General features: G+C 49.9%; 14 protein-coding genes across 14 annotated transcripts; 6 read left to right on the forward strand and 8 right to left on the reverse strand.

Annotated features, from left to right (window-relative positions):
- Window positions 1–3: 3 nt before the first annotated feature.
- Window positions 4–834, forward strand: BBBOND_0204450 (hypothetical protein; the record flags this gene model as incomplete). The annotated part of the gene is made up of 4 exons (XM_012912019.1): window positions 4–143; window positions 169–258; window positions 298–658; window positions 694–834. The coding sequence occupies 4 exons, from the start codon at window positions 4–6 to the stop codon at window positions 832–834; spliced, it is 732 nt and encodes a 243-aa protein (XP_012767473.1).
- Window positions 835–1287: 453 nt separating this feature from the next.
- BBBOND_0204460 (hypothetical protein, conserved) lies at window positions 1288–3132 on the forward strand (the record flags this gene model as incomplete). Its single annotated transcript, XM_012912020.1, has 1 exon — window positions 1288–3132. The coding sequence occupies one exon, from the start codon at window positions 1288–1290 to the stop codon at window positions 3130–3132; it is 1845 nt and encodes a 614-aa protein (XP_012767474.1).
- A 796-nt stretch (window positions 3133–3928) lies between these two features.
- On the forward strand, window positions 3929–6517 carry BBBOND_0204470 (hypothetical protein, conserved; the record flags this gene model as incomplete). Its single annotated transcript, XM_012912021.1, has 1 exon — window positions 3929–6517. The coding sequence occupies one exon, from the start codon at window positions 3929–3931 to the stop codon at window positions 6515–6517; it is 2589 nt and encodes an 862-aa protein (XP_012767475.1).
- A 453-nt stretch (window positions 6518–6970) lies between these two features.
- On the forward strand, window positions 6971–7684 carry BBBOND_0204480 (hypothetical protein, conserved; the record flags this gene model as incomplete). Its single annotated transcript, XM_012912022.1, has 3 exons — window positions 6971–7145; window positions 7214–7353; window positions 7391–7684. The coding sequence occupies 3 exons, from the start codon at window positions 6971–6973 to the stop codon at window positions 7682–7684; spliced, it is 609 nt and encodes a 202-aa protein (XP_012767476.1).
- Window positions 7685–7809: 125 nt separating this feature from the next.
- BBBOND_0204490 (hypothetical protein) lies at window positions 7810–10201 on the reverse strand (the record flags this gene model as incomplete). The annotated part of the gene is made up of 2 exons (XM_012912023.1): window positions 7810–8148; window positions 8249–10201. 2 exons carry the CDS (start codon window positions 10199–10201, stop codon window positions 7810–7812), a joined length of 2292 nt encoding a protein of 763 aa, XP_012767477.1.
- Window positions 10202–10841: 640 nt separating this feature from the next.
- Window positions 10842–13450, reverse strand: BBBOND_0204500 (hypothetical protein, conserved; the record flags this gene model as incomplete). Its single annotated transcript, XM_012912024.1, has 3 exons — window positions 10842–12926; window positions 13205–13363; window positions 13400–13450. The coding sequence occupies 3 exons, from the start codon at window positions 13448–13450 to the stop codon at window positions 10842–10844; spliced, it is 2295 nt and encodes a 764-aa protein (XP_012767478.1).
- A 204-nt stretch (window positions 13451–13654) lies between these two features.
- BBBOND_0204510 (N-acetyltransferase, putative) lies at window positions 13655–14593 on the reverse strand (the record flags this gene model as incomplete). The annotated part of the gene is made up of 4 exons (XM_012912025.1): window positions 13655–13814; window positions 14141–14243; window positions 14280–14377; window positions 14412–14593. The coding sequence occupies 4 exons, from the start codon at window positions 14591–14593 to the stop codon at window positions 13655–13657; spliced, it is 543 nt and encodes a 180-aa protein (XP_012767479.1).
- A 379-nt stretch (window positions 14594–14972) lies between these two features.
- On the reverse strand, window positions 14973–15435 carry BBBOND_0204520 (40S ribosomal protein S20, putative; the record flags this gene model as incomplete). The annotated part of the gene is made up of 3 exons (XM_012912026.1): window positions 14973–15106; window positions 15144–15257; window positions 15321–15435. 3 exons carry the CDS (start codon window positions 15433–15435, stop codon window positions 14973–14975), a joined length of 363 nt encoding a protein of 120 aa, XP_012767480.1.
- Window positions 15436–16161: 726 nt separating this feature from the next.
- BBBOND_0204530 (p29 protein, putative) lies at window positions 16162–16974 on the forward strand (the record flags this gene model as incomplete). The annotated part of the gene is made up of 2 exons (XM_012912027.1): window positions 16162–16296; window positions 16507–16974. 2 exons carry the CDS (start codon window positions 16162–16164, stop codon window positions 16972–16974), a joined length of 603 nt encoding a protein of 200 aa, XP_012767481.1.
- A 273-nt stretch (window positions 16975–17247) lies between these two features.
- BBBOND_0204540 (hypothetical protein) lies at window positions 17248–17724 on the forward strand (the record flags this gene model as incomplete). The annotated part of the gene is made up of 2 exons (XM_012912028.1): window positions 17248–17298; window positions 17356–17724. The coding sequence occupies 2 exons, from the start codon at window positions 17248–17250 to the stop codon at window positions 17722–17724; spliced, it is 420 nt and encodes a 139-aa protein (XP_012767482.1).
- Window positions 17725–18346: 622 nt separating this feature from the next.
- On the reverse strand, window positions 18347–18549 carry BBBOND_0204550 (hypothetical protein; the record flags this gene model as incomplete). Its single annotated transcript, XM_012912029.1, has 2 exons — window positions 18347–18490; window positions 18514–18549. 2 exons carry the CDS (start codon window positions 18547–18549, stop codon window positions 18347–18349), a joined length of 180 nt encoding a protein of 59 aa, XP_012767483.1.
- A 1765-nt stretch (window positions 18550–20314) lies between these two features.
- Window positions 20315–22040, reverse strand: BBBOND_0204560 (hypothetical protein; the record flags this gene model as incomplete). The annotated part of the gene is made up of 2 exons (XM_012912030.1): window positions 20315–21634; window positions 21672–22040. The coding sequence occupies 2 exons, from the start codon at window positions 22038–22040 to the stop codon at window positions 20315–20317; spliced, it is 1689 nt and encodes a 562-aa protein (XP_012767484.1).
- Window positions 22041–23299: 1259 nt separating this feature from the next.
- Window positions 23300–23718, reverse strand: BBBOND_0204570 (hypothetical protein; the record flags this gene model as incomplete). The annotated part of the gene is made up of 3 exons (XM_012912031.1): window positions 23300–23369; window positions 23419–23546; window positions 23611–23718. The coding sequence occupies 3 exons, from the start codon at window positions 23716–23718 to the stop codon at window positions 23300–23302; spliced, it is 306 nt and encodes a 101-aa protein (XP_012767485.1).
- A 566-nt stretch (window positions 23719–24284) lies between these two features.
- BBBOND_0204580 (hypothetical protein) lies at window positions 24285–24587 on the reverse strand (the record flags this gene model as incomplete). The annotated part of the gene is made up of 1 exon (XM_012912032.1): window positions 24285–24587. One exon carries the CDS (start codon window positions 24585–24587, stop codon window positions 24285–24287), a length of 303 nt encoding a protein of 100 aa, XP_012767486.1.
- Window positions 24588–25662: the final 1075 nt, after the last annotated feature.

The raw sequence follows: 25662 nt of genomic DNA on the forward strand, positions 1-25662 counted from the left end.
ACAATGACGGCCCCGACACCGGGAGGTTCGGTGCTGATCGCCATTTCACCGGTGGAAGACAGCCTCGACGTTCAAATGCTGCATGAAGCCCTCGTTCCGCTGGGCGGCGCTGTTGTGACCGATCCTGAGATAGATCTGCAGCCGTACGTTGCCGCCTTCCTGCCGCAGTAACCTCCTCAGACGTGAAGTTCTTGCCAAGATTCCAGCAGGCAGCAATCCCGCTGTGTTATCGGAATACTCCGTTCGGAAGATCGATGTGTAGGCTTAAGGTGTTAGATGTGTAACTCGATTGCGCAGCTCATGCAAGAACACGAGAGTTACGGCTACATCTGCTTCGGCAGAAGACCATGATTCAAATGCCTCAATTAGAGGTGGCGTGCACAGTAGCGTGTCGGCGGTGGAATCACCGGGTTCTGAGGGTTTGATACATGACAATGACGTCAAGGCAACTTTATCTGAGAATGGCCACATCGAAAGCCACATTGCGCCCATCGAAATGACGCATTCTCCACCAAAACTCACTGCAGCTGATGGCCAGATGTCTTATGTCGAACCAGTCAAACCTGAGCCCGCAGCTGACGTCGCCACGAGTCCAACGACTAAAGCAGAACCATCGAACAATGAAGGAGCCAATGTCGCCTGTGAATGGATTCCAGCAGTAGGTTGTTCTTTTCAGCTGTCTTATCCGTGCAGTTGAAACGTGAGCTGGAACGCGTCAAGCGTCTAAAGCCACTCCCCGGGGATACGACGGTTAAGCACTGTTCACCTCAAGATTTGATTTGCTTCGTTTTGTACGCAGCTTTGTTGGCAGCTCTGTATCCCTTGTTTTTCTAGAACAACGATGGTACTAGACGCTATCTGCCGCTAGGGGTCGGGCACTGTGGTGTATGTGTACTTCCCCTAGGCCATCAGATTGTCATTTCTTCGGTCTGTCTGACCCTGTCGCACGTTCTACGCGCGAAACATAGCGCTAATGTAGTCGTGCATTTGTCTTCGTACCATGGCTTATTTGCTTATTGCGCGGTGATTCTTACTGTTGTCTTCGTGCTGGATTGCCCTCTGGATGAAGCGTCTGCGTCATGCACATCTCGGCTTATCCAGTACCCCTGTATTTTTCACCATATGTAGCTGGGTGTTGCGTCGTTGTTTGCCATTAGGTGACTCCGGTGGGCGGTTTCTTGGCATACCCCGTGTCGCTGGCACATCTGTGCCACTTACCTGTCATGGTGAGCTCGGCGCAACGCCAAACCGTCAACCGCGGTTTCCGTATTGGAATAGGAGTCTGAAATGGTAGCTGTCTGTGGAATGTGTGACGCGAGCCCCGGCATTAGCACGCCCATCCGCAGCGCTCGCTGGGAGTCCAGACTCGGCCTTTTGGTAGCCGGGACCATAGAAGACCCTATATCCGTGCGTTCCACGGCATCTAGGTGCGGGTGTAAGCGTATGTGCTCTAAAGGAGAATGTGAGTTGTCGGTTGGCTCCTTTGATAATGGCGGCGTTCCCACCCATGGAATGCCGCGTTCAGCTGCAGGTAACGCATCACGGAGGACGCCAACGTGCATTATGGATCGTAAGCCGTTTGAATGCTTGGGATGTGTGGACCTGTGCACGATTTCCACGGACGAAGAGGATGTCGTACCATGCAGCACGGCGCTGGGGGCGCCAACAATGGGCGCAGTTGATGTCGGTCGCCCCACTGCCGACTCAATCGAGTGGTTCAAGCACAAGGACGCTGCCGTCAAACATTTTTTCACACCGCCTCCTTGCACCCCAGCCAAGAAACCCAAGGCATCGACTGGCATGCAATGCAGCAAAAGGCGCAATTCCACCAGCGCCTGTGTCGCACTGCCAAATCTCACATCGGGGGGTATTGACGCCGAAACTGGCGTGCGGAATGACACACAATCATCTGATGCGAACTGTGTCGCTCCCCCAGCGAAGAAATATACGAGTGCTTCAACAATAAAGGGTACCTCTGGTGTACAACGGCCGAAGGCATATCGCCACAAGGTGCTTTTGAGGCTGCGTAAGAAGCAACCGCGCAACAACTACGATTTGGCGCTCTTCCTGCTGCTCAAGTTCGGCGGCACGGAGAGCGCCGCCGGGCGCTCGGTTCTACGAGACGGGGCGCTTATGGAGTGTTCCGCGCTAAGTCGGTTTCGCAACGAAGACGAATTGGCTGTGTTCTACAGGAACGAGCGCACGGCTCTCATGGGCATGCTGAGCCGGCGTGTGGCCGTGAGTGCGCTGTCGCAGTCCCAGCTCAATCGTAAGCTGGCGAAGCTTCTGCCGTCAACTCGGTGGTTCAACCGCCCCAAGTTGCTGCAGAAGATCGTTGGCCAAGAACACTGGAATCCGTTCTCTATCTTCGGCAGCTCCCTGCCATATGTTAATGTGTCAGAGGTATTCGAGAACAATAGTCGCGCTGCCTCTGATAGGAAGCCGGGATGTGAAAATGCATCTGCATGCACAGGGGACCCTGACGTGCGCACAGATGTGTCCACGAGCAATGTTGCAGCGGCTTCCAACGCCGCAGCGAACCCGGCTGCAGACAGTCGGTGCGTCGGCCACATCGTGCACACGACGCCGGGCATAAACTGGTCGGGCGATCCGCTGCTACTGGATGAAGTCCTGTGGTACCTGGAGGCTACCGACAAGTATGTGGACAAGAGCCGCCAAGTTTGCGCCCTGCAGCGCTGCTTCTGCGTTACTCCCAATCCCCAAGTGGCCTTCAACTGGAACGATGCGCGTAACCTCGCGTGGAGGGAATACCGCGGCCCTCGCGCGTCCATGGGACAGATGCTTAGCCCATCCACGTTCGGGGAGAGCATGGCGGACTACGAGAAGCTGCGCAAGGAATTTGAATCGCAGTCATCGCAGCGGGATCCAGGACGCCAGCAAGACAGCACGGCAACCGACAAATCGACCAAGATACTCAACCGTGGTACGGGCGAAGAGTTGGAATCGACCGCACCAGACGTTGGCGGCTGCTCGGCGACCGTTGAATCAAGCGACAACTCGGCATCACCGACGTTCGCGAATATGCCACGAACTCGGCAAGCGAAGATGCAACAGCTAGTGTTTTATCGCAACTACTTCAAGGCGAATCGGCTTGAAGTGGAGCGGCGATGATGTGTTGACACCAGTGTCGCGAATTCACGAGTTGACATTCCGCGGATACTGTGCGCATCTAGCTAGCTGTGCCCGTAGGTTTCTGGTCGCACACCGCCCCTAAAATGGATATGCGCACAACATTGTATAATGATAGCAAAATGTGTTCGTTTTTTGCGGTGTTTGGTGGTGTCGCTCTTGCCTCTGCCGGGTTGTGCGCAGCACATCCGTGATTGAGTTGGGTAGCAACGCGGAATGCGGACACGCGTGGCTGCCGCAATTTAGGTAAATAATGTTCAGGTGAACTCGGTTGCTGTTGCAATTGGTCGGGAGGGTGTAGGCTGAACTCACACTCATTACACGCGCGGTGTGGTTTCGGCATCGTCCACGGAGGATGTTGAAGGTGGATTTTCCACATTTGTTTTAATCGATACGACAACACGTCACAGTGGAACGTGTAGGATCTCGAAGACAGGCATCCAAACTATGTTGCAGCAGTTGCTGCCTGGTAGGATTTAGGGTCTGCTCGACTGGCGACGTAGCAGTCGTGTCGTTCCGCCGCGTCGACAGATGACCATGCTGGAGGGCTCAGGTTTCATCCATGTCATACTCAGCAGTGTTCGGAAGGCAGCGTAGCTCCCATGCCATTCCGTATGATGCGTCGCGGGAGCAATCAGCGGTTGTAAGGTGGAGCATGTTGCGTGTTCGCTGGTCATGCCTCATTTAGCAGCTGAAGCTCTTCGCTGTAGGTGGAAGGCTCACGTTACGCCTGCGTTTGGTTCAGCACGAGGACTCCGTTTCCGTTGCGTTCATCACGATGGGATGGTTCATTGATCGTCACCTCTACTACCTGCATTCGGAGGAATACGTCTCGTTTTTGACGCTGATCCACTTGTGCTGCATGGTCTTGACTGGCTATGGCGTCGTGCATCACTCCGCTGACCTGAATGAAATCCAGAACAACGTTTGGGCAATATGTCTGTCGTCGTTTGGTTTCCTGTGCAATCTGTGCGCAATCAGAGGCGGGCCGAACTTCTTCTACTGGTACCTCCCACTCACGGTGCTCCTGAGTTTGGCGCTCTTCTTCATCCTATCGGCATACCACGGCTTGTTGATGGTTTATATGGTTCACCTGCCGCTGGTGTCTTTCACGTTGACCGGAGTTCCTTGCATTCTCATGGTGGCAGTAAGCATGGGGGCGCTGGTTCTGGGAATCGCATTTCACACGGTTCTTGTTTCTGCACTCTACTCGGAGTTTCACGGCCATTCGTCCGGGGGGTTCATGCGGAATGTGACTGCGTGGTTGAGGCCACCAACGGCGCGGGGCTTCACAATAGTGATGCTGGACGCGTATATCGTCTTGATTCAGATCGTAATAGGAATATTTTGCTACCAGCGCTATGTGAAGTTAGGTCAGCTGATTGCCGCATACCGCCTGAACCCAGCAAGATACCTGGGCTCATTCAGCTCCATCGACGAACTCGAGGATGACTTCCTGCCGCCTGAAAACCCTTCGGCGGACAATAGTGCGACCCCAGTGAAGAAGTTGAGCATCCCCATGCACCACTGCCCTCCAGAAGAAGCCGAAAGTGCGCAGAACTCTGACGCTGATTGGTCGAAGTTTGAACAAAGCAATCTGATGCATGGCAAGCGCCGCGTTTCTGTGGAACACATTGAGCCTTTGCACTTCCAGAACCTCATTCGCCATGGGCCCCCTCACGTCATTTCGGAGTCCGACGGGGCGAACCAAAGCAGCCCCTTTAACATGGACTTGGAGGAGATTAGGAAACACTACAAACCGAAGCCAGGCGGTTACATCGAGTCGCTGCTGCAATCTCATTACGCTGGTGATGGTTCTCGTAAGAAAGTGACTCTAAACCGCACAGAGCCGGCTGCGGGTGGGAGCCCTGTCGAATCTACGCCAACCGCGTCTCAGAAGACCCGCAACGTGACGTGGGAGAAGCGGGATTCAACGCAATCAAACGAAATCCCGGTTGTAGAGGAAGATAAAACTGACACAGTGATACCGGAACAAGAGGGGCGCGAATACTCCACCGTGCGTTCCGCTGAGTCAGCTACCAAACACCGCTTATCTTTTCAAAGCTCCAAGACCACCTTCGCCTCAGGTTCAGTTGATGGAGAACAGGAAAACCGGTCGTATGTCATAACGGCATTGAAAACGTTGCGGCAGTTTTCGCTCTCTTCGCATGGCGCCATAACACCCGATAATGGCGTCGTGTTCGGGCGCAAGAATGACAGCAAATCGTGGCGCAACTCGTATGACGAGTTGCGTAGTATGACTAGGAGCCTTCAATTGGACCCGGCGTTATCGTATGGTGCTGAAAAGTCGTTGGCTAACTGCCAGGTGGATGGCATGCGTATAGGCTCGTTTGAAGGCGCCGGCTATACACAGCGCACTCACCGGGTGCCGCACGAAGCTGTGCGTTTTCAAGATGGCCACGCGCGGGTGCTCTCGCCTATAAACCTGCGTACTTCTGCGTGTTTGAGTCAAATGAGCTGGTCGCACTCCGATGCGAGCTTCGCGCACCCGACGACGTCGAATGCAACGCTGAATGCTCTAATTCGGGTGATGCCCAATTGCGGCTATCGTGTGATTGTGGCCGCTATTCGGATGGTGCATCGCATGAGCAACATACGCGAGTTGATCGCCCACTATACCTGGACTCAGCCACCGAACATGCCAGGCATCAACGGCGTTGGATTCTTTGCGCACACGCGTATCGAAAGCTGGTATGTAGACTGGATGCACGAATTCAACATGACCTTCTACAAGTGTACGATCAATGAGACGATGCTGATATTCGTGTTGGCGATGTTGTCGGATATCTTGGTGGTCGTGCGCTTGTACAACACATTGGAGGTGGGGCCTGCGGCGGATGATTTCTTTTCCACCCTGCGTATAGTGCTTCTAACGCTGCGGTATGTGGCGTACCCGGCGGGTATGATGTTCTCGTTGTGCCACCTAAAGGCAAAGGGGGTCACGAAGAACGCGGTGTTCTACAATCGGTCCTTGGTGATGCTCTGTTTGGGCAACATGATCTTGACTTTCATCGACTTATGGTCATGCCTCGATATTTTCAAAGCTGGATTTGCGCTTCATAATTCGCTCTACGCATGCAGTGCGATGACAACGACAAGTTTGATGTTGTTCACCCGCCCTCCGATCCTGCTCGGCCTATTCGGGATTAGCGTTTTTAGTTACGGGTGTTTACTATATCTGGCTGGGAATACCGTTGGTTGGTGTATTTTGGAGCTGGTTAGCCAGTTGGTGGTTGCGGCAGGTTGTTTGATGTTCTTCGTACGCCCGATTGACACAAACAGGCGGAAGCTCTTTTGCCTTTACACACTCCCATATCTTTTTTACCTCGAGGCTATGCGTTCTTGAGGCGTCGGTTGGGTACCGGGATATGTGGCGGCGACCCTAGGCCGCCTTCCGACCTAAGTGTGTAGGCTCCGGGCCCTGTCACCTGAAACCTAGGAAGCAAGGGTCCGATCCTACAGCCATGATGCCCTCGTAAAATGAGAGAGGCACAAAACGTCAATGTACGTATCTATAAGCTCATCGGCGCGCGGTGGAGAGCCGTGGCGTCGGCTGTTGAGGCACACATGGCGTAGCGAATTAGGCTTCGCCACTCTAAATTTCGCGCGGGGTGCCCGTGCAGGCCTCGTAGTAACATAGTAACATAAAATTTTGAATGAGTAACGAACCGTGTCTATCCTGCCTGTTGTGTATAGCCGCGGATTCCTTGCCTTATGCAAGCCTTCCGGTCACTTTGACACGCCGTTCGCCGGAACTTGGCGTCGTGATCTGTTCGAATGTCGTCTCCTGCAGATTGTGATGATATGGTTCTGCGTCGCCGTGCTTCCCGCGCTATGCACTGCTTTCAGGATTCGCACGGCGCCGCGGGCGACACGCTGCTCGCCGTTTGCTCTCGCCGTCTCCAGACATGACATCTACCGGCTGAGGCGCCAGAAAGAGATTCTGGACGCAATGAACTTCATTCTGTCACGCCGTAAGTTGCGTTCCACAGCAGTTGCTGCGCTCTGTTGTGTCGTCTGTAGCACAACTGATACTTCGTAGAGGACAAGTTGCCGATTGGACGACACCTGGAGCCAGAAATAGTCGACGGAATGAATGTAATCGAGGTCGCGCTGAATTCAGACTGCTCACATGCGCGGCTGAAGTTGTGCATCACGGGAGACTCCTTCCAGCAACGGCAGGTACGTGCTGCATCGCGGGGCCCAGAGTTGCCGTTAGGGCTTTTCGTGGCTGTCGAAGAACATTAAGTTCCTGCGATACCGGCTCGCACAGCTCTTGAGTCACCGCAAGAACGTGCCCACGATCTCTTTCGAGCATCACAACCTGGTGCAACAGGCAGGTAGGCACGGCCGTTTAGGATCTCAGAATGTTGCAGAGGTATTAATGAAGATGAACGAACACGTGATGCGCCGCACTCTGCGCTCCGACTCAGGTGCGGCTGACGAAGACAAAAGCAGCGGCAACGACAGCCCTCCGCCTGCAGACGGGCGCAAGGGCTTTCTGCTTGTGTAGTAACGGGGCCGATGACAATGCAGCATAGTATAATTAACACTGTTGTAATTAAATATCGCACATTAGACGTGCTGGCGGTGTAACAGCTCGATAGTCGCGGATGCCTGGCTATTATTGGTTCTGGTTTATTGCGTGCTTCGCAAGTCGGATGGAAGGAGTGTCAAGCGCTCGATCACATTAACGACCCAATTCTCCGTGACAACCGTTGTGTCCTCGGGGAGTTCCCCATCAATTATTTGCGACGGCTCGGTCCCCTCTGGTATTATGCAATGAGTTGCCGCTGCCGCACTGTTCACCATTTTACCTCCGCACAGAGTAATGAGACTCGTGATATCCTCTAAGCTTAGTTTATTGCCGTTCTGGGGAGCGAACGCCCTTATAGTGCGCATTAAATCCAACGGGCGCATCCGACTAGCACGCAGTGGCCACCTTGGATGCTCGAATCCTACTTCGGATGGCCATTTCTGCAAGAGCATGTAAAGTGGGCATCGATGCAGCATATAAAGGCACAGATACAACACGCTATGCAGTTAGATAGCATACATTACGGCTGGCGGCACCTACCTCGTTCTTCTCAGCTTCCTCCAAGTAGTTTGGCGTTAAGATGAACGCTCCGTGGCAGATGGCGTACAGCACCTTGAGCGTGGGGCGCTGAATTTCCAACGGAGCAATCAGATGTGTCAGACGTTCTTCCTGGGGGTTGTCCAGGTAATCGAAGAACAATTGCCCCTTCTCGTAATAAATGACCGCCTTCCTCAGCCTCTGCTCGATATCACCTTGCCTTTTACCCGTGTAGCTAATTAGTAGTGGTCGCTTCGCTTTCTTCGGTTTAGCCGGCTTTTTGGTTGCTCTTGGTCCCTTTTCCGGTGAATTCGCATTCTCTTTACCCGTCTTGGCACGTTTTGACTGCGGCGATGTCCGAGCATCCACTATGTCGCTTGTGGCAGGTGAATTTTGTCTCGGTGACCCACTTCCCTTGTCTTCGTCACGGCTGATTAATGTAGCCGTTGTTTTGGTGGGACTCTTATCTGTTCTGGAGTTGGGATTCATGGAGTTAGTTTCTTCAGTGACAGACAAGTCGGCAGTGTTATGGAATCCCTCGTCACCCTCCGTTGTGCTGGATCTGATGTTCGTAGTAAAAGCGGCATCTATTATCTCATCGTTGCCCACATCGGATACGGGGGTGACGCTTGCCGCCGTAGAATGTACGGTCTGATGTATCGGTGAATTACGGTCAACCGCCACCGTTTCACGAAATCGAAACACAATCTCATTCCTTGCCGAGTCCGCATCCATGTTGTTTTCCATCTTTAAATATCCTGGCACCACTGCGTTATTGTGTTGACCTGTGTGTCTCCCTGCGTTTGATATTGGCGCACTGTCAGGAATGTCATCGTGTTTTGTCACCGCCGGTGTCTGGAGGGCCCATGTTTCCGTTATTTTCGGCATTAACATTTCAGCTACAGGTTCTTGTGTACTTTCGTCAAACATAGGTGTACATTGGCTTTGTGAAGGGGTTATGCCTGTGGTTGTTTGCGTGACGTATGTACTCGTTTCATCGAAGGGCAGTGATCTGGCACTGTGCCCATTTATAGAAGATGATCTGGTCTCTTGTGACACCTTACCAGTATCTACGACTTCATTGTCGGCTGTAGATCCGGTTTCCATCATATCCACGTCTTCGTTTGGTTTGTATTTCCGCAGCACAGCGGTTGCGCTTTTACCCTGTTGCACCATGTCCCGTGCTGGCAGCGAAGCAATAGCATTGCCATCAGCCACGGATGTTGTGATAATATCAGCATTGCCTCCGGAGTCAGCAAACGAGTGCAAATCCAATTGTGATCCTTGTTGGCTATTGGTTTCGCCTTCGCTACCAGCGTCATCCTGGTTCACTGCACCTTTAGTTTTCGATCCCGTCATTTTACCCGGCTGCACGTTATCGCTAATAGCCGACGCCGAATACAAGGATCTCTTTCGCTTCATTGATTTTAGGGCTCTTAAAGTTCGAGACGTTAATGTTTCGTATTTCGCCGCATCTGAGCCCGCCTCAACATCTGCTGCCTCATTCCGAAGGGCCATATCTTCCACATGATCCACGCATATGTCGGGTATTGATGTGTCTGTATCAAGATCGCCAAGTGTTAGGGCAGCACAATAAGTTTCCTGCGTTGTGGACCCCTGCTCTGAAACATTGTTCTGGCTGCATGATGCAGACAAAAGGCCATGTCTGAAACCAAGCATATTTCCGTTGCTCCGCATGTGCACCAATCTGCTAGCGACTTGAGGAATTCTTGAAACAGTAACATCTTGTTGAGATGAGGCAACCCCATCACTCATGGCCAAGGACTCGCTCATTGATGGCACGTTGGAAAAGGTGGCACTAAGAAGCAGCTGATCGGTACCTGATACACCTAGATCTCCCACAGTATTATCCGTGGACTGACTAGGGGTGTTGTAGCTGCCGCGCCATGATCCAGTACCGAGAGAAGAATTGCGGTTGCTATCTCCGGGCCGCATGGTGAGCCCTGCTCTAATGCGGTTGGTTCCCAGCAGAATCGACAACCCTGTCGCTTGCCTCGTGTCCACCGAGCTTCTGAATCTGACCAGCTTCGATACCGCATTTTCTAGTAACCTGCTGTCTGCTTCCCTGAGTAATGCAGTGCCACCCTCCCTGGAATGACGTGATTATGAGCGCTGCACCCACTTACCTAACCGCACCGAGGAGTGAGTTAGCTCGTTTCTGAGTGGGTATAGGCTACACATGAGTTTCCATTTACCTCCAATAGGTCGGACGCTTCGAGGAATTTCGCGAGGCACAGGTCGTAGTAGGAAGAGGTCGACGATACACTCCCCTGGCTGTTATCTGCATACGTGTCGGCTCATTCATCACCACCAACAAACCCTTCATGGTAGCAAACTGTCTATAACTGTGTGTCTATGTACGGATGCGGATGTCGAGGAGCCGCAATACGAGTCTTCTACGGCAAGGAACGAGCCATCGTCCACCAGTCACACAGAGATTAATTTTACTGAGCTTTGTCATACAATTAAGCTTAATGTTAGAGTGCGATACCGGTGGTTTTGTCCCCCTCGGTTCCACGGTCAAGCAACTATACACACCGCGTAGAACTCGCTCTATATGCTGTCAGCTGCACGGCTACCAGCCCTCATATATACCAGGAGCGTATTCGCGTTTTGCGGGCCTCGAAGAAGCCTCCGTATGACCCTCTGACGTTTCCTCTGGATATGTGCGTCGTCGATTCGGGATCTCAGACGGCGGTGTCTGAAGCGTTATCCTGCCGTAGTAGCCACGTCGGAAGTCAGCTAGAATGCGGCTGGCAGCGGCATTAACATCACCGCCGTGGTGTTTATGGCTGGCTGTTTGGAGGCATTCGTGGCTGAAATCCGCTGGGTGCATCTCCAGAATGCTCGGCGTGTAATCGAGTCCTATTCGCTTCAGTATCCTGGGCAATTCCACATAGGAACGCTTGCGTTTGTAAACCTCCAGCGCCTGCTCCAGCAGATTCTCCGCAGCCTGGTCGTTGTCGTACGCCCCCTCGACAATCTGGTTCGCGGCAGCGATGAGCCACACGTTGCGTTCAAGGGGCGCCTGTTTCGCATCGATTCCTGTCTTGCTATGCCCTCCATGCACATATGTTTGCGGCAAATTAAAGTACATACTGCCAAGAAGGCGGTTGCGCTTTCGGTCGCTTTTACCCTTTGCTGGTCCGAAGGCCATGTTGTAGAGATTCGCAGGGAGAACCCCCGGCGTGTCTATGACGTCTATAATCTTGTGTGCGGCTTCCCTGTATTCTTGCGGGTGGAGCCTAACCAGCCTAATATCCCTGGTGACTCCAGCAGCGTTGAAACTCCTGGCTTTGTGCCGTCCCAGCAGTCGGTTAATGAGGGCGCTTTTCCCTACGTTGGGCATTCCCAGGGCGATCGCTCGCAGCGGTCTGGCCGCTAGGCCTCTCCTGGCGCGTCGCTGGTTGACCCTTTGGCACAACTTGTAAATCAGCTTCTTGAGCCTTACAATGCACGATATGCCGTTTTTGGCGTCGACGAATATTACCGGCGTGACGGGTTTGCGATTTTGTTCTGGTATGTTCCGGTTAAACTGCTGCGCATCCCAGAAGTTCTTAATGCGGTAATAGGTGCCCCATTCCTCACTCCCCTTGATTGCTGCGAGATCAGCGTGCGTGAACACGAGCACCTTAGGCTTGTGCGTGAACATGTTGTTGTAAACGTTGAGCAGAAAGTCAGAATCTGCCACATACGGTATCCGTGCGTCTCGGACGTCTAGAATGACGTCGCACATCTTGATATGTTCCGAGAGCTCACCCAGGCTCTTGCCGAAGTACCGCGGGAACCAGTGTATTCGTGCCCTACCGACAATCCACTGGTCGCGTAGGCTTTCGTAGTCCATTCTGCTCGGACACTGGAATGTAACTGCATCCTTGGAGGCCTGCTTCGTGCCGATTTGTTGCGCCATTGAGGTCGTCTTCATACACTCCCAGACCTTACTGTCGGGTTCGAGAGTAGACATCGTTAACGAATAGCTGTCAGTGGCTTCCTGTGGAGCGGGTCGCTGTGTGTTGGCAACCTCCTGGCCCTTGTCAAGCGCCTGGAAGAACCCCAACTGGTCCAGTTTTTCTTTTGCCTTCTCAGGACGTTCATCAGCGTTGAGTTCTCTGAGGTCCTCGTGGTTCACCGGGTAGTTCACAGTGTAGGGTATCATTATACGCTTTGAGCTGTCGTCTGCAGTAACGACATCTCCGTTGCCGTCGCCATAGTCGTCGCCGGAGTTTCGAGTTCCGCAGTCTGAGGTACCGTCAGGTACACTAAGGCTGCCGTCTACACTAATATCCAGAAAGGCATCGTTTCCATCACCAATTTGTGCTTCCAGATCGGACTTTCCTCCATCTGCGCGAATGCACGAGCTGCGCAACGCAGATGTTACGCTGTTTTGGCGGTTGAAGATGCCCGTTGTTTCATCTCCAAAAGTGGTCCTTTTACGATGGTCATCATTACTTAAATAGTCGTGTGCGTTTGTCTTGGCGGTGAGCAATGTCAGCCTCACGAACGCCGCGTCGAATCGCTGACCTCGGCGGATGCAGTCCGTGAACCTCAGCAGTAGAATCAGTAACAATAATGCGCAGCGTCGACTACTCATCCGGCGTGTGTGGATGTTGCTCAGGTGGTCTTTCGTTGGGGTCTCTCGGGGGCTGCAGAGATTATTAGGCTGTTACTGCTGCGAGCTCATGCATGTATGACACTGTCGAGATCGCACTTGGGAAGCGACAGGCGCATAAAACGGTATTGAAAGTCACATATGCCAGACTATTACAGCACTGACAGGACACAAACTTGATGCACTACTGCTAGCGGCGACGGTGTTTACCGTAACCTACGACGATGTCCAGCCGCGCCCGCTCCGCCTATCGGAATGAAGGAAACGTTGTCAAGCACGTATTCGCATAGTTCAGTGTATATGGACGTGTATGGGTGCTTACGACGTACATTCGGTGGGTTCTTCCGCAACACGCACTTCCTAAAGAAGAGGCTACCGCACATGGCCCCCGAGAATCCGGCGAAACATATGAAGATCCAAGGCTTGAACGGCAACGCGAAACGGATGGGTGCCGCCCGGCTGTCGAAAACAACGCCTGCGTTTTTAGGCTGCGCTGCTGTCAGATCGGTGCAATGGACGCTTACCGGCACGATCTTGTGTTGCTCGTGGCCCGCGAACCTCGCGGGAGATAGCATCTCTACCGATTTGAGATTTCTAACATATACTTGTGCGATGTCCGTGCCCCAAAAGGCCTCGCTGGCGTCGCGGTAGTGCCTACCTCCCGCCCTGCTGGTCGCGATGTGTGGCGATCACCCCGGCTAATTTAGTGGAAAGACTGCTATTTATTGCGATTTAGTTTGGGCTATTTGTGGTGCAGAAGGCTGTGCTGTGTCTTTGGCCTACGCTGCGACGGCTTGAGCTCTGGTGGATGTCTTCTTGCGTTCCCGCCCTGAGGGGGTGTGAGACCAAAACCGAACGGGCTTACCCAGCGGGAGAACATGTTTCATAGAGAACGCATCCTCCTTGTCTTGGAAATACTCTCTTATGACTTCGTCCACGCTGCACGTTGTTAAAGTTCGCCTCAGGGTCACGCAGCCGTCTCCCCGGCTAACGTTGCACAAAAATGTTCCGCAATACAACAAATCACGCACGGCGCAGTACAAGCGAGATGTGCTCTTTCACGAACTGTGTAACATATACGAATTGTGTCAGCCTTTGCAATTTGGCGTTGGAACGCATCATGCGATGGGCGTTCAAACAGCAGCAAGGCAGACGTGTTATGGGCGTCGTGTAATACTATCCCATGCACAACAAATCGCCAATCCACCAATAACGCGGTATGCAGTAGGAAATTTGTGAACTTCATCGACATTGTGGATGCTCACCTGTATCCCAGTTTGTGCTTGTACAAGGTGTGGGCGGCCCAATTACTAACGCGCACAAACAGGTACACTGCCTCGCACAAATACACCGCATCCATGGATGCATCTAGTAGCAGTAATCACCTTGCGCATTTTAACGTACGCCCTTGCTTAATAACATTGTTAGCTATTCCCATAGACCGGTAAGACCTCAGCACGCCAACCGATGTGAGATGGCCAGCCCTTTCGATCTCATCCTCCCTACAACGTATAGACACTATTCAGCGCTACCTACAGTTTTGCCATGGCATAGCCGCAGACGTTGCCGTTGGGTCCTACAGCGACATGGGTCAGCTGCGGCCACGTGAGAAGGTGGTAGAAATAGTAATCCATCTTGTAGTTCTCCATGAGGTTGACAAGGTTGCAATCCAATGTGCCGACGAGGTCGTACATGGTGGCGCGTCGGAGAGTCAGCATCTTGGTTGGTAATGTTCAGGAACGATACAAATTTATGGCGCTCGCAGGATCACTCGCGAATGTCACTACGAATTCCATTCATTTATAACGTGTGTCCAATCTCTATGCGCCAAAAAGAGAACAAGACGATATCGAAAACCTGATGCACATCACTGGTTGCGGTTAAGCCACCCTCCAAAGTCAAGAGCCAGTTAGACACTAAACTATTCGTATATTCAAATGTAAACAATAGACGCGCTTAAATGGAACAGACTGTGGCTGGAGCGTGGATACATGGCTAAGAATCCACCGCCGACGGTCGCGCGGGGAGAGGGAGAACAACCACGTAGCTACGAACTACTTCAGTCTTTTATCATGATTAAAAACGGTGATGTCGTTTTTAGATGGTAACCTCTACATCGACCCCGGGGTCCAGAGGGAACGAGGTAATCTGGCAGACAACCTCGCTGGACGAGTGGAGGCTGATGACGCGCTTGTACACGCGGGCCTGGAACCTGTCCCAGGTGTTGGTACCTAAGAATATATTTGAATTTACGCGTTCGCAACATACCTTCACCGACGGGCGATTTGCGGGTCGTAATACGAAGGGTCCTGACGGGCATCCTGACGGGGCCCATAACCCTGAGGTCCTTCTCCTTGGCACCGTTGATGAGCTCCTTGCACGCTGCACATCATATTAGAAATAGTATTTAAAACGCGACGCGCGAGATTACAGCCGTACACATACCCTTTTCGATGGCCTTGAGGTTCATCGAGGTCAGGGTGACGCGGATTTTGTGGATGCGATTGCTATCGTCGTGGTCGCCGTGAGCCTTAAAATCCTTAGCTGCGACGTCCTCCATCTTGCTTAGTGTGGAAATAATAGTAGCGTGGAGAGAGTGTCAAAGGACCGGTCGCCACAGCGTGATGGGGCTAAGGGCCGCCCTAACACTCAAGACCTAAGGAACACCAAAGCGTCCACTCTGCTGCGTTACCACACTATTCTTCCTACATTGGCGCGTTGCGCTATATTGTAAGGCCGTCAAGGCCGCCGTAATTGGCAGACCCGTCAAACAAGTGCTTGTCACGTTTCCCGACGACAGGGAATCATACAGCAAAGTTTTCAGACTAACTCACTAATAGTGATTTTGGTGGATTTACCAAAAAGGTAAAGCTACGGTGGAGTTAATGCGGAGTCGGCGGTAACCCGCTGCTCGACGCTGTCGTTACGCCTCGCTTTGGCGCGTACTACACTAAGTCGTGACGCGGACATTGTTACTCATCACGATATAATGAAGAGGCAGTGCTGTCGTTGCGGTTTTATCGGTAATGGTCATTCACCATTAACGGCGGAAACACGTATCGAAGTTTGCATTATTAGCATACCGTGCCTTTGAAGAACGCAATTCATCAACATTTTAATTTTGATTTATAGAGGCACTTTGATGCTCTTTCCATCTGTGCACGTCGGGTGTGCAGTGGATGTGCGGATGAGGATGTCGCAAGTGCTATGAGCCGCGTATGTGTGGCGGCACATGAAATTCCCTATCACCGGTACATTATATTTATAACAATATAATTCTTTCAAAATGCAGTGCTGTTCTAGGGACACTCGTCTAATGGACGAGGAGATCGACACCCAAGACGTGCAGGTCAGGACAATCGGTACCGTTGCCGACCGTTCAAGGGCTCAGGAAATCGGCCAGAACGTCGAGAGGCAATGGGTAGGTTTACATGCACATAAATCTTTAAAATTTTATCCTACTTTGCACGTATTGCCGTGTAATGACTATTCCGAATGATCAGAGCTATATAGTGTCCTAAATTATACCTATATTCTCCGGTACGCACCTCTTTTTAATGGCTTTTGGTGTTTTTTGGTGCATCACCGTTTTGTGGCACTTTTGCATGTTCAGCTCTGAATGTGTTTACAGGTCGCTGTCACCACCTACCAGCCCGTTGATACCATCACCAAGACTGTGGAGATTCCAGTCGTCAAGACCGTTGAACGTGTTGTTCCTAAGCCTGTAATCCAGGAGCGCGTAATTCAAGTGCCCCGCGAGGTAACCCAGGTCGTTGAGAAGGTGGTCGAAATCCCGGATGTGAAGTTCGTCGAGAAGATCATTGAGGTTCCACAGGTCCAATACCGCAACAAGCTCGTGCCGAAGGTGGAGGTCGTTGAGAAGATCGTGGAGAAGCCGCAGATCATTGAGCAGTGGACTGAGCGCAAGGTCGAGGTTCCCCAGATTAAGGAAGTTGTGCGTTACAAGGAGATTGACGAGACTGAGGAGATCATCCGCTACTACCCGAAGGGACACGGCAACATTGACTGGGACAAGGAGTGCGAAAAGGCTCACATCATGATTCCCAACGAAGTCACGGAGTCCAAGGCCGCTCAATAAACGGAGGCAACTGATTAAAGCTGTGATATGAAAGCCTGTGGTGTCGTGATTATTACACATGGCCTTCATTACACTGTAAAAATGTAACACAACAGATCCGAACTGCATGGGGGTAAATCTCATGTCGTAATGGACTTATCTTGTACTATTTGTACCACTAATATCTGATTGGGCGCATTTGGGGCTTTGAGTTGGGGCATAGATACGTGTGTTGGTTTAATTCATACTTCCGGTTTTACGTTATAAGCGCTATTTGCCGTCATTGACTGCGTTATGTTGTCGAAGTTGACCTGGTTACTGTCATCCGCCGACGCACGTTTTGTTGTACATCACCTGCAGTGAGTTGAGGGTTGCAAGTTATTGAGCAAACAGAATTTTCAGGATTTCCTGTTGACAATAAATGCAGTGACAAAAGAAGTAGCCGATAGAATCCACGCAGTACTCGGGAGGCAAATAGGACTATCCAAGGAGACGATAGACGCCCACAAGATCGAGAGTGAAGTGCATGGAAAATACAGATGGATCGCGTACGACAAGACGGTCAAGTTTCAGAAGACTAAGGAATACAACAGACCAGACATCATCCTGGCGGATCGGCGGAGGAACACCATAACCATCGTGGAGATAGGAATCAGCAATCAATATAACCTAGTGGATACGGAGTTCAAGAAGCACAAGTGTGAAGACATTATCGAAGACCTCGAGGCGCGACAGTTCAACCAGCAGACCAAGATCCGGGTTATCCCCTAGGTTATGACGTGGGAGGGAATAGTGACAAAGGAGCACAGCAAGTGTAGACGCGACCTGGGCATATCGGATAGCATGAACGCCCACATACAAATAACGGTGATCCGAGAAACACATAAAATAGTGATGAGGGACATGAAACCGAGAGAATACTACGATTCTGTAGAAGACCCGCAGGCCCAAACTGGATGGATGGCCGCATGGATGGCACCAGTGACGATCGGCAATGGACCGACGTGGATCCCGCAGCCAGTATCAGCGTGAGGCAGCAGTCTCGTAAAATCGAAAACCGGCTCAAGGCAAGTTAAATGGGGTGTTTTAGGAGGTTATTCGTCGAATTCGGGTAGGTAATGTGCTGTCTCAAGAGGCGTCAACAGGGCGTTGAGGGGGGAAGGGATGGGAAGTTAACGGGAGAGAAGATTGTTAGGGTGGATTTAAAAGATTTCAGGGGTGATTGGAATGTGGATGTAAGTGTAAAATCATCGCTCTGGTCTTCCACCTAGTAATCATCATGATCAATCATTATCGGTTCGCCCATAATTGTCCAATGCAATCTGTCGACTTGGCTGGTCAGCGGCTCACTGGTCACCCAATGATGCACGCTTACGAAACAATTAATAACCCGTCAATAGACAAACATTGTGCTGTTGATATACAATACTGTGAGCCATTTGCGATAATAGAAAATTGGGGAGTTGATTACTATGTGCGATACAGCACGTTCATTTTTCGGGATCGAAAATTGCGGAACTCGTGTAATGACCGCATGCTAAAGACACTTATGACGCATACGACTAAGAGGGTGAGGGTGATCAACACGAATACCATGACGATGGGATGACGGAGGGGGAAGCGTTGTCATCGGTGGAATACGGTGCACTAGAGTGAGATGCAGCACGCGCTGTACTGCTGGGATGGTTAGTGCGGGCGGCAGACGGGCCAGTCCCTCTCCTACTTTGGCAACATTTACATTCACAGGTGGGGTTGCTACACGTTTTGCACTGTTTTTCACATGCTGTGGCACTGCAGTTGTAAACTTCGTCGCCTCTTCTGCGCAAAAAAGAAAATTTGAAACATTCAATGCACTTGCTATTACGATTACATCCTGTACAACACCACGGACAGCAATTACAAAGCTCAAATTGTCTACATCCATTATCACACTTGATACACGGCTCGCCCCTCATCTTTTCCACCCCCTCCCTTCTCAACCTACAATACCGTAAAACACGTACCTCAGCCTCGGACACTGGCGCCGCCTCTCATCGGCCTTACGGTAGCGGTCGGACGACCGCCATCCAGCGCACCGCCAGTTACATCACAACTATGCAGGTACCACGACCTCAAAACGTTTAAGTAACGCATGTAGCTGGTATCCTTGCCTTGACATGCAGGTCATTCGACACCAGTTGCGCATCCAACTCATGCAACACTGACCGTCCAATGATGCCAGCGCTTAGAAGTACCATAAAAGTGATGCTTCGATAAGTTACTATGTACGCTACAATGCGTTATTAATATGTTTATCATCTACACTGTGACCCCCAATGTCACATGACAACGCCGTAAACAGGCCATCACTTCATAATCCCGGAGACATTGCTTAATGACGTGCATTGCTGACGTCGGGGCTAATGACTATGCAAAGTGTATGGCAGCTCACCTGATACGGTAATCGCCAGTTGTCTTCCTTGGAAGACGGCACGGCATCACATGACACTGGCACGGCGGGACGACGACGATACGTCTCACAAATAACGCATAACACAACGTTACAAGCAATCAACGCATCGATACATTGCCAGCCAAATTGATGGTGATGTGCTAGTTAAGACATTTGATTAGGTGGTGGGTTAGACCCAAGGTGGGGTGATGAGTGACGTGGCTCCTTGGGTAACAACTTATGAAACACGCTAGGTAGTACGTCTAGGCGGAGTCCTCAAGGTTGTGGATATACTAACGTTAAGCACTTATGCGGTGGCACGTGACGGTCATATGTGGCAGGCGTACAGCACCAAAAAGATATCGCAACACTAGTAATGCACATAAATTGGGATCATTACTATGTTATGCTAAGTAACTCATCAGCATAGTAGTAGCAGTAGTAATCGTATTGTGAGCAATTTTCCGCTTTGAGTAAGTAGTGCCCTGACGTCTATGTGGCGATAAGCTCACGTAGTCAAGAGGTGGGAATGGGCGATGAGTGTTAAAATATAGTGTCAATCCAGGTCATAAGATTTGCAATAGGCTGACCGTTGACAACGGCTTCCAAAGTTTAGAGGGTATACGAACACGTGTATGGAGACTTCGATATACCCTCCGGCGACGTCATGTCCGTGAAATCAGCAGGCGGGAAAGAACTTAACTGGAGTTGGAAGATTCACCAATACGGGGGTACATAACTGCATTGATGAAAACGCACCCGAGATTATCCCAGTTGGGGAAGCGGTCGTGCGAAGTATATCAAATAAAGCCCCAGCTAGACACTTCAAAGGCATTACGAAAAACAGCAATCATACCGCCTTCTGACGTTCGTGCTCAGCATCGTTGAAGAGCAATAATGTGCCAAGAGGTCTTATCATCATAACACAGGCTATTTCGAGAATCCACCTTGATGCCAACTTGGACGTTCAGAACGCAAAAAGGCAGTTAAATCTTCTGGTGCCACAATCTCATCGCTATCTCTGTCTCCAGCACGGTCCAATATGTCTTTCATTTCCTCTTCTGGATCTTTCACTTCCACTTCCACTACTCTAGATTTTGACTCTGGCTCGTCTGGGAGTTTATCGATCGGTATTTCATCTAACGTTTGCTTACGAAATTGCCTCGCTTCGTGCCTTTCTTCCCTTTCCTTCCATTCCACAACATTTTTCTGTTCAACAACCTTCTTATCCTCCTTATACGTGGCAAAAAGAGCGCCATAGCAAGCTATGTTCAGCAGTGATCCAATTACGATCATGTACATGGTCGACTTTCTCAGGGCCTCGGTGTTGTTATCTTTGAGAGCCGCGTCCATGTCATCAATTGCCTGTGTTGACGGGGCGTAACCATGCAGCTTCTCTGACACGTACGCGAAGATCTCGACGAAACTTATGCTGATCGATATTCCTGATATGCACTGGATGATGGCAGATGCGCTAGCTTGGTACTTGTCCTCGATTACTTTCCTCATAATAGGTCTATCTACGCCACCAACCGTTACCAAAGTCGCACCTAGAACCGCGAACTCTATGTAGTGGTACCACATCAGACGCCCATCTGGCGCCGGCGAGACGAAGAACAACACACAAACTATTAATCGCACACCCATCACAACGATGCCGGCAATAAGCTCGCCATAATCTTTATGCATACTTGTAATATTTTCAATAACTATTCCTCCAGCCGCAGTCCCTGCTGCGCCACCAATCGTAGTGACCACTATGGCAATACCCACCTTCAGGTCAGACACTCCGAGGTATTCCAGGTACGTGATCATGTACGGTAGGGTGCACATCGGAGCTTCCGCAATCAACATAGTAAATATACACAGAAATGCAGACCAATTTGTAAAAACTGCGGAAAAGGCTCCAGATATTTGCTGGATGACACCCATCATGGAATTATACGGAGATATGAGTTCCTTCGGAGTTGTCATTACAAATATGATCGCTATGCCAATAGAAATCCACACGTAACCCAACACAATGTATGAAACGCGCCAGCCGATAAACCCCAGCAGGATGTTTTGCGCAGCCTCCGTGGTTATTGCAGCACACAACATACGGCCGATGCAATTCAGCGCATGAAGACGGGTGAACGTGCTGCTGCTGCTGTTGCGATCATCGTCATCATCCCTATCCGAGATAATTTTCTGCTGAACTGGGTAGATGCAGCCGAATGCAGCGCCGTGTAAGAAACGCAGGAAGAGGATCTGCAGAACCATCAGCAGAGCAATGTTTGCAACCTACCGACGAATACCGTGACGTTGAGCTTAGCAGTATTGAGGCGATGCCCATGAATAATAACCCAGCAGACATCACCAAGTTAGTTTCAAACGCATCCGCCAGCAACCCCCAAACAAGTGAGAAGCACAACCGCGACATGATAGACACAGTCATCAGCATTGTCTGCTGCTGCTTGGTGAAACCCATAGTTGACTCGAAAAGCCGCATGCACAAGTACAACACTTGTTGCTCGTAGCCCTCAGTGAAAGACACCAGGTGGTACAACACCTGACCAAACGTGCCATAGTCTTCAGTTTGTTTCTCCACTTTTTTTTCATCTTCCACGTGGGCTACTGCAGGGTCTGCAGATGATGTTATTTGTGGCTCAGACATCGTTCTACACTAATAGTCGCTTATCATCTTCGGATGGGCTTCAATGTAAACCGCTATTCATGACGCGTAACGAATAAATTAGAATGTGAACTACATTATATGACATATATGGTATTATATTTCTCAGCTGATCGATGCGATATAATCGCCCGGTGTAGAATTAGAGGCAACATATCACGTGACCCATAATACCATGACCAACGACATCGTTATATACACATTACGTTGCACCACAGAAGAACACATAGAAATTTACCTAAAATTTAGGGAGCTAAAGCAATAGCTTATAATGATGAATAAGTAAAATAAAAAGATATTCACTTATGTAAAATATGCGTAGATCCTGGTCTTATAACCGCTCCGTTTGACGTCACAAAACTACTTTCATCTACAATATCAAAACATTCTAACTGGAAATGTTTGTGTTCAGTCAATCTCTTAAGCTATTATATTACTGTGTCTGACTAACTAATCGGTGAGGGTGAAAGATTGGATTAAGCATCTCGATGAGAGTTGCAATACGTGGGCATGTTGCAATGGGAGATCCAGCACGGACTTCGTGAGCGCGGCTTACATGTGGGTTCACAGCGACGTAGTTAGCACAGGAGAAGACACGGGATAGTGCTATACATAAGCGATTTTGGTATTCGGTGAAATCCACAAAATTTATCGCATCCACCTCGCAAGGTTACGTTGAAGCAAATGCATCCACAAATCAGCTTCTATCCGTATTGTTCGTAATAGTATAAGGTCGCATTGGGATATATTAATACCTTTGATCACCCTTCCACCCCGCTCAAGCGCTAGTTTTCCCACTTTCGACATGTGGTTGCTGTGTAATTCAGCACACAATCATGTTTGATTATCCGTTATGTACGCATAATTTGTTCTCTGTCTACGTCCTTATGATACGAAGCTTTGGGGCAAATTGTGGTTTGTGCAGTGCTGATCCAGTTTTTAACCTGCAAATATTTCATTCCGGACTTTACAGCACTTATAACGCGTGTCAGACTGTATAAGTAGATCTTGAAAGCCAACTGCCATCGTCCCATCACACGTCCCTCCAATGTACACCGAATAGCGTTTCAACGTAGCGCATATACACCGCATCATGCTGGCCCCATTTAAGCGGTGACTCGTAGTATGCAGAGCACCAAGTACGCGTATGAGATAATGCTGTATCTGAATATTGAATCCAAATAGTCTGACTTCTGACCCTTCCAAACTAGGTATCATCCATCCTCTCACCGGACAAATTACTATATTTTATAGACCCCAGCAATCATTTCCATACTAAGTATTTGATTGTCAGTGTCATGTCTTTGTAAACTGGGAAAGGTTGAGTAGACCGGTCAACCTCTCCCTAGTGTTTACCTACCACCTGTTAGGAGCATTAGGCCCACCCCAAAACACGGCAAGCCAGTTGACTAGATAACCCTCTAAATCTTTACAAACACTCTTATGTACAAGGTTCAGCTTCCGCATAGTCATGACGTTAGAACAAATCTACGGATTCCGACAAAAAGCCTCATCCAAATTCTAACGTGATCTACCTCCTCATTGAACCGACCGTCTTGGAGCCTATGCCACTGACTTCCGTCACTAACTCAATTTCGCACATCTTCGTCTCATTCCTGGTACACAAGATCCCATTGTGAGTCACATCGTGCTTTCCCATCCCGCTGTGAGGTACGTTGGTGGCTCCGGTGAGACCTAGAACCAGTTGTTTCGGAAGGGTCAGATATAATTCACTTTTACAGTATATAAGATTTTATGGAGTGCGCTATGAACAAATAATGATTATACTAAATCATTCTTGTGTCTCATCACCGATGATCCAACACAGCAAGGTGCCTGGTGGTGGTTGCTTGCCAAGATTTGTAAAATAAATAACGTCCGACACTACGTGCCGAGTAATACTCATTGCTACGTATTAAAGGCGTCGTCTATTTTACAAATTGTGATCATACGTGGATATGGCCGCATCCGACCTCCGCCAATTCTCTCGCACCAACTGAACTACCAAGACTTGGTGAGGCATATTTTAATGTAAACCTAATGAACAGACATAATGCATCACACGGAAGTTATTTACACGGAAATATGATATTAGATCGGTAACTACAGTAATTTCTACAAACACCGATGCTGCAGCGGGAGACAGCAACTAACATACCTACCAACACGAACTATGACAATTAAAGTGTATGATTGTCAAACAAGTGACCGAATCTGAGCTACTCATTACTTGGAGTAATACTTCTTTATCTGGATGGTGGAAAGAATGGCGCCCTTGATGGTCACGCAGCGACACTCCAACGGCGGCGCCTGGCGTAGCGTTTCCTCAGGTCCCACGCTTTCTCTGTCGAACCGCAAGGTAACGAAGTTGTTGGATGCTGATGCAATCATCGACTTGCTTATTTCTCTTAGGTCCTTCTCTTCACCGTGCACGTAAACCTGGTCGAAGCAGTTAGGTGGATCCAGGACGTATGGACTTAGGCAGTAGAAGGCCGCTTCTTTAGCAGCCTTGACATGGTAGATGCACATTTCCTCTGTTCAGACAAAGCACTCTCAAAGCAAGTCCAATCTTTGATGGTTCCCCGGTCTACGGTGTCTTCGCAGTCCAAGGGAAAGCTTGCACTTCGGCGAAGACATGGCGTTGGTAAAGTTGACGTCGCAGTGCATCATTCAGAACACAATCTTGCTGTCTACAGATGAATATCAACCAGCGCCCGGTTATCGCAACCAATTCATCGGGTGTAACCACAACATGCATTTCCGCACATGATCCACTGGATTTAAACTATAAGGTATCAGGCCCGGATTCATTGTCTATTACACGAGACAGGGACGAAACGAAACTCATCATTGTTGATCACGTACGCATTGATCTGAAACTCCTCATCTGCAGATGGTTGGGGATTCCATGAATATTTGCTGTGGTTGACCCGACAAGCGCACGTAACAGTTGCATTGTCGAATTTATCAACATCCATGTGGTGGGTTGCTAGAGCGTAGGTGCTAAAAGATCCAGGGGGGCCTCCGAAGTTTCAAAGAGGAGCGTCAAGGCATATGATACAATACATACAGATTGGAGAGAATGCCCAAAGAAGTCCCATCAATCCACGTTTGGCAATGATTATGCGTCATGCCATCGGCCAACAGTATCGTGAATAAGCATCGCTTTTATACACTTTGGATCTTATGGATACACAAAACTACGAAAACTGTACGACTAAATGTTTGTAAGAATACCATTGCAAAATCTAACTGTATGGTTAGCTGGATATTCCTCACTTCTCCAACTGTGGTACCCAATAGATGTATCATACTTATATATTTGTGAATCCATCTCTTAATTGTTTTTAAGGTTCTCTGCTGAGCACAATCCAGATGGCATCATTCAATCATCGTAGCAGTGCATCAGTCATAACATATTTGGCAAAATGGTCAACACCATTTCATCACCATTGCGGATAGTATCATAACGCACAACTCTCGATTGACATTAAGCGTACGTAAGCATGCTATACTAGTAAGTTTAGGAGGAGTATTAAACAGGCTATGTTCGAATCAGTGCCTCATCGGATGTCGTGGTGGGTCACGACCATATACATTCTGT

This window comes from Babesia bigemina (assembly GCF_000981445.1).
Source record: "Babesia bigemina genome assembly Bbig001, chromosome : II".
NCBI classification, from domain to species: Eukaryota; Apicomplexa; class Aconoidasida; order Piroplasmida; family Babesiidae; genus Babesia; species Babesia bigemina.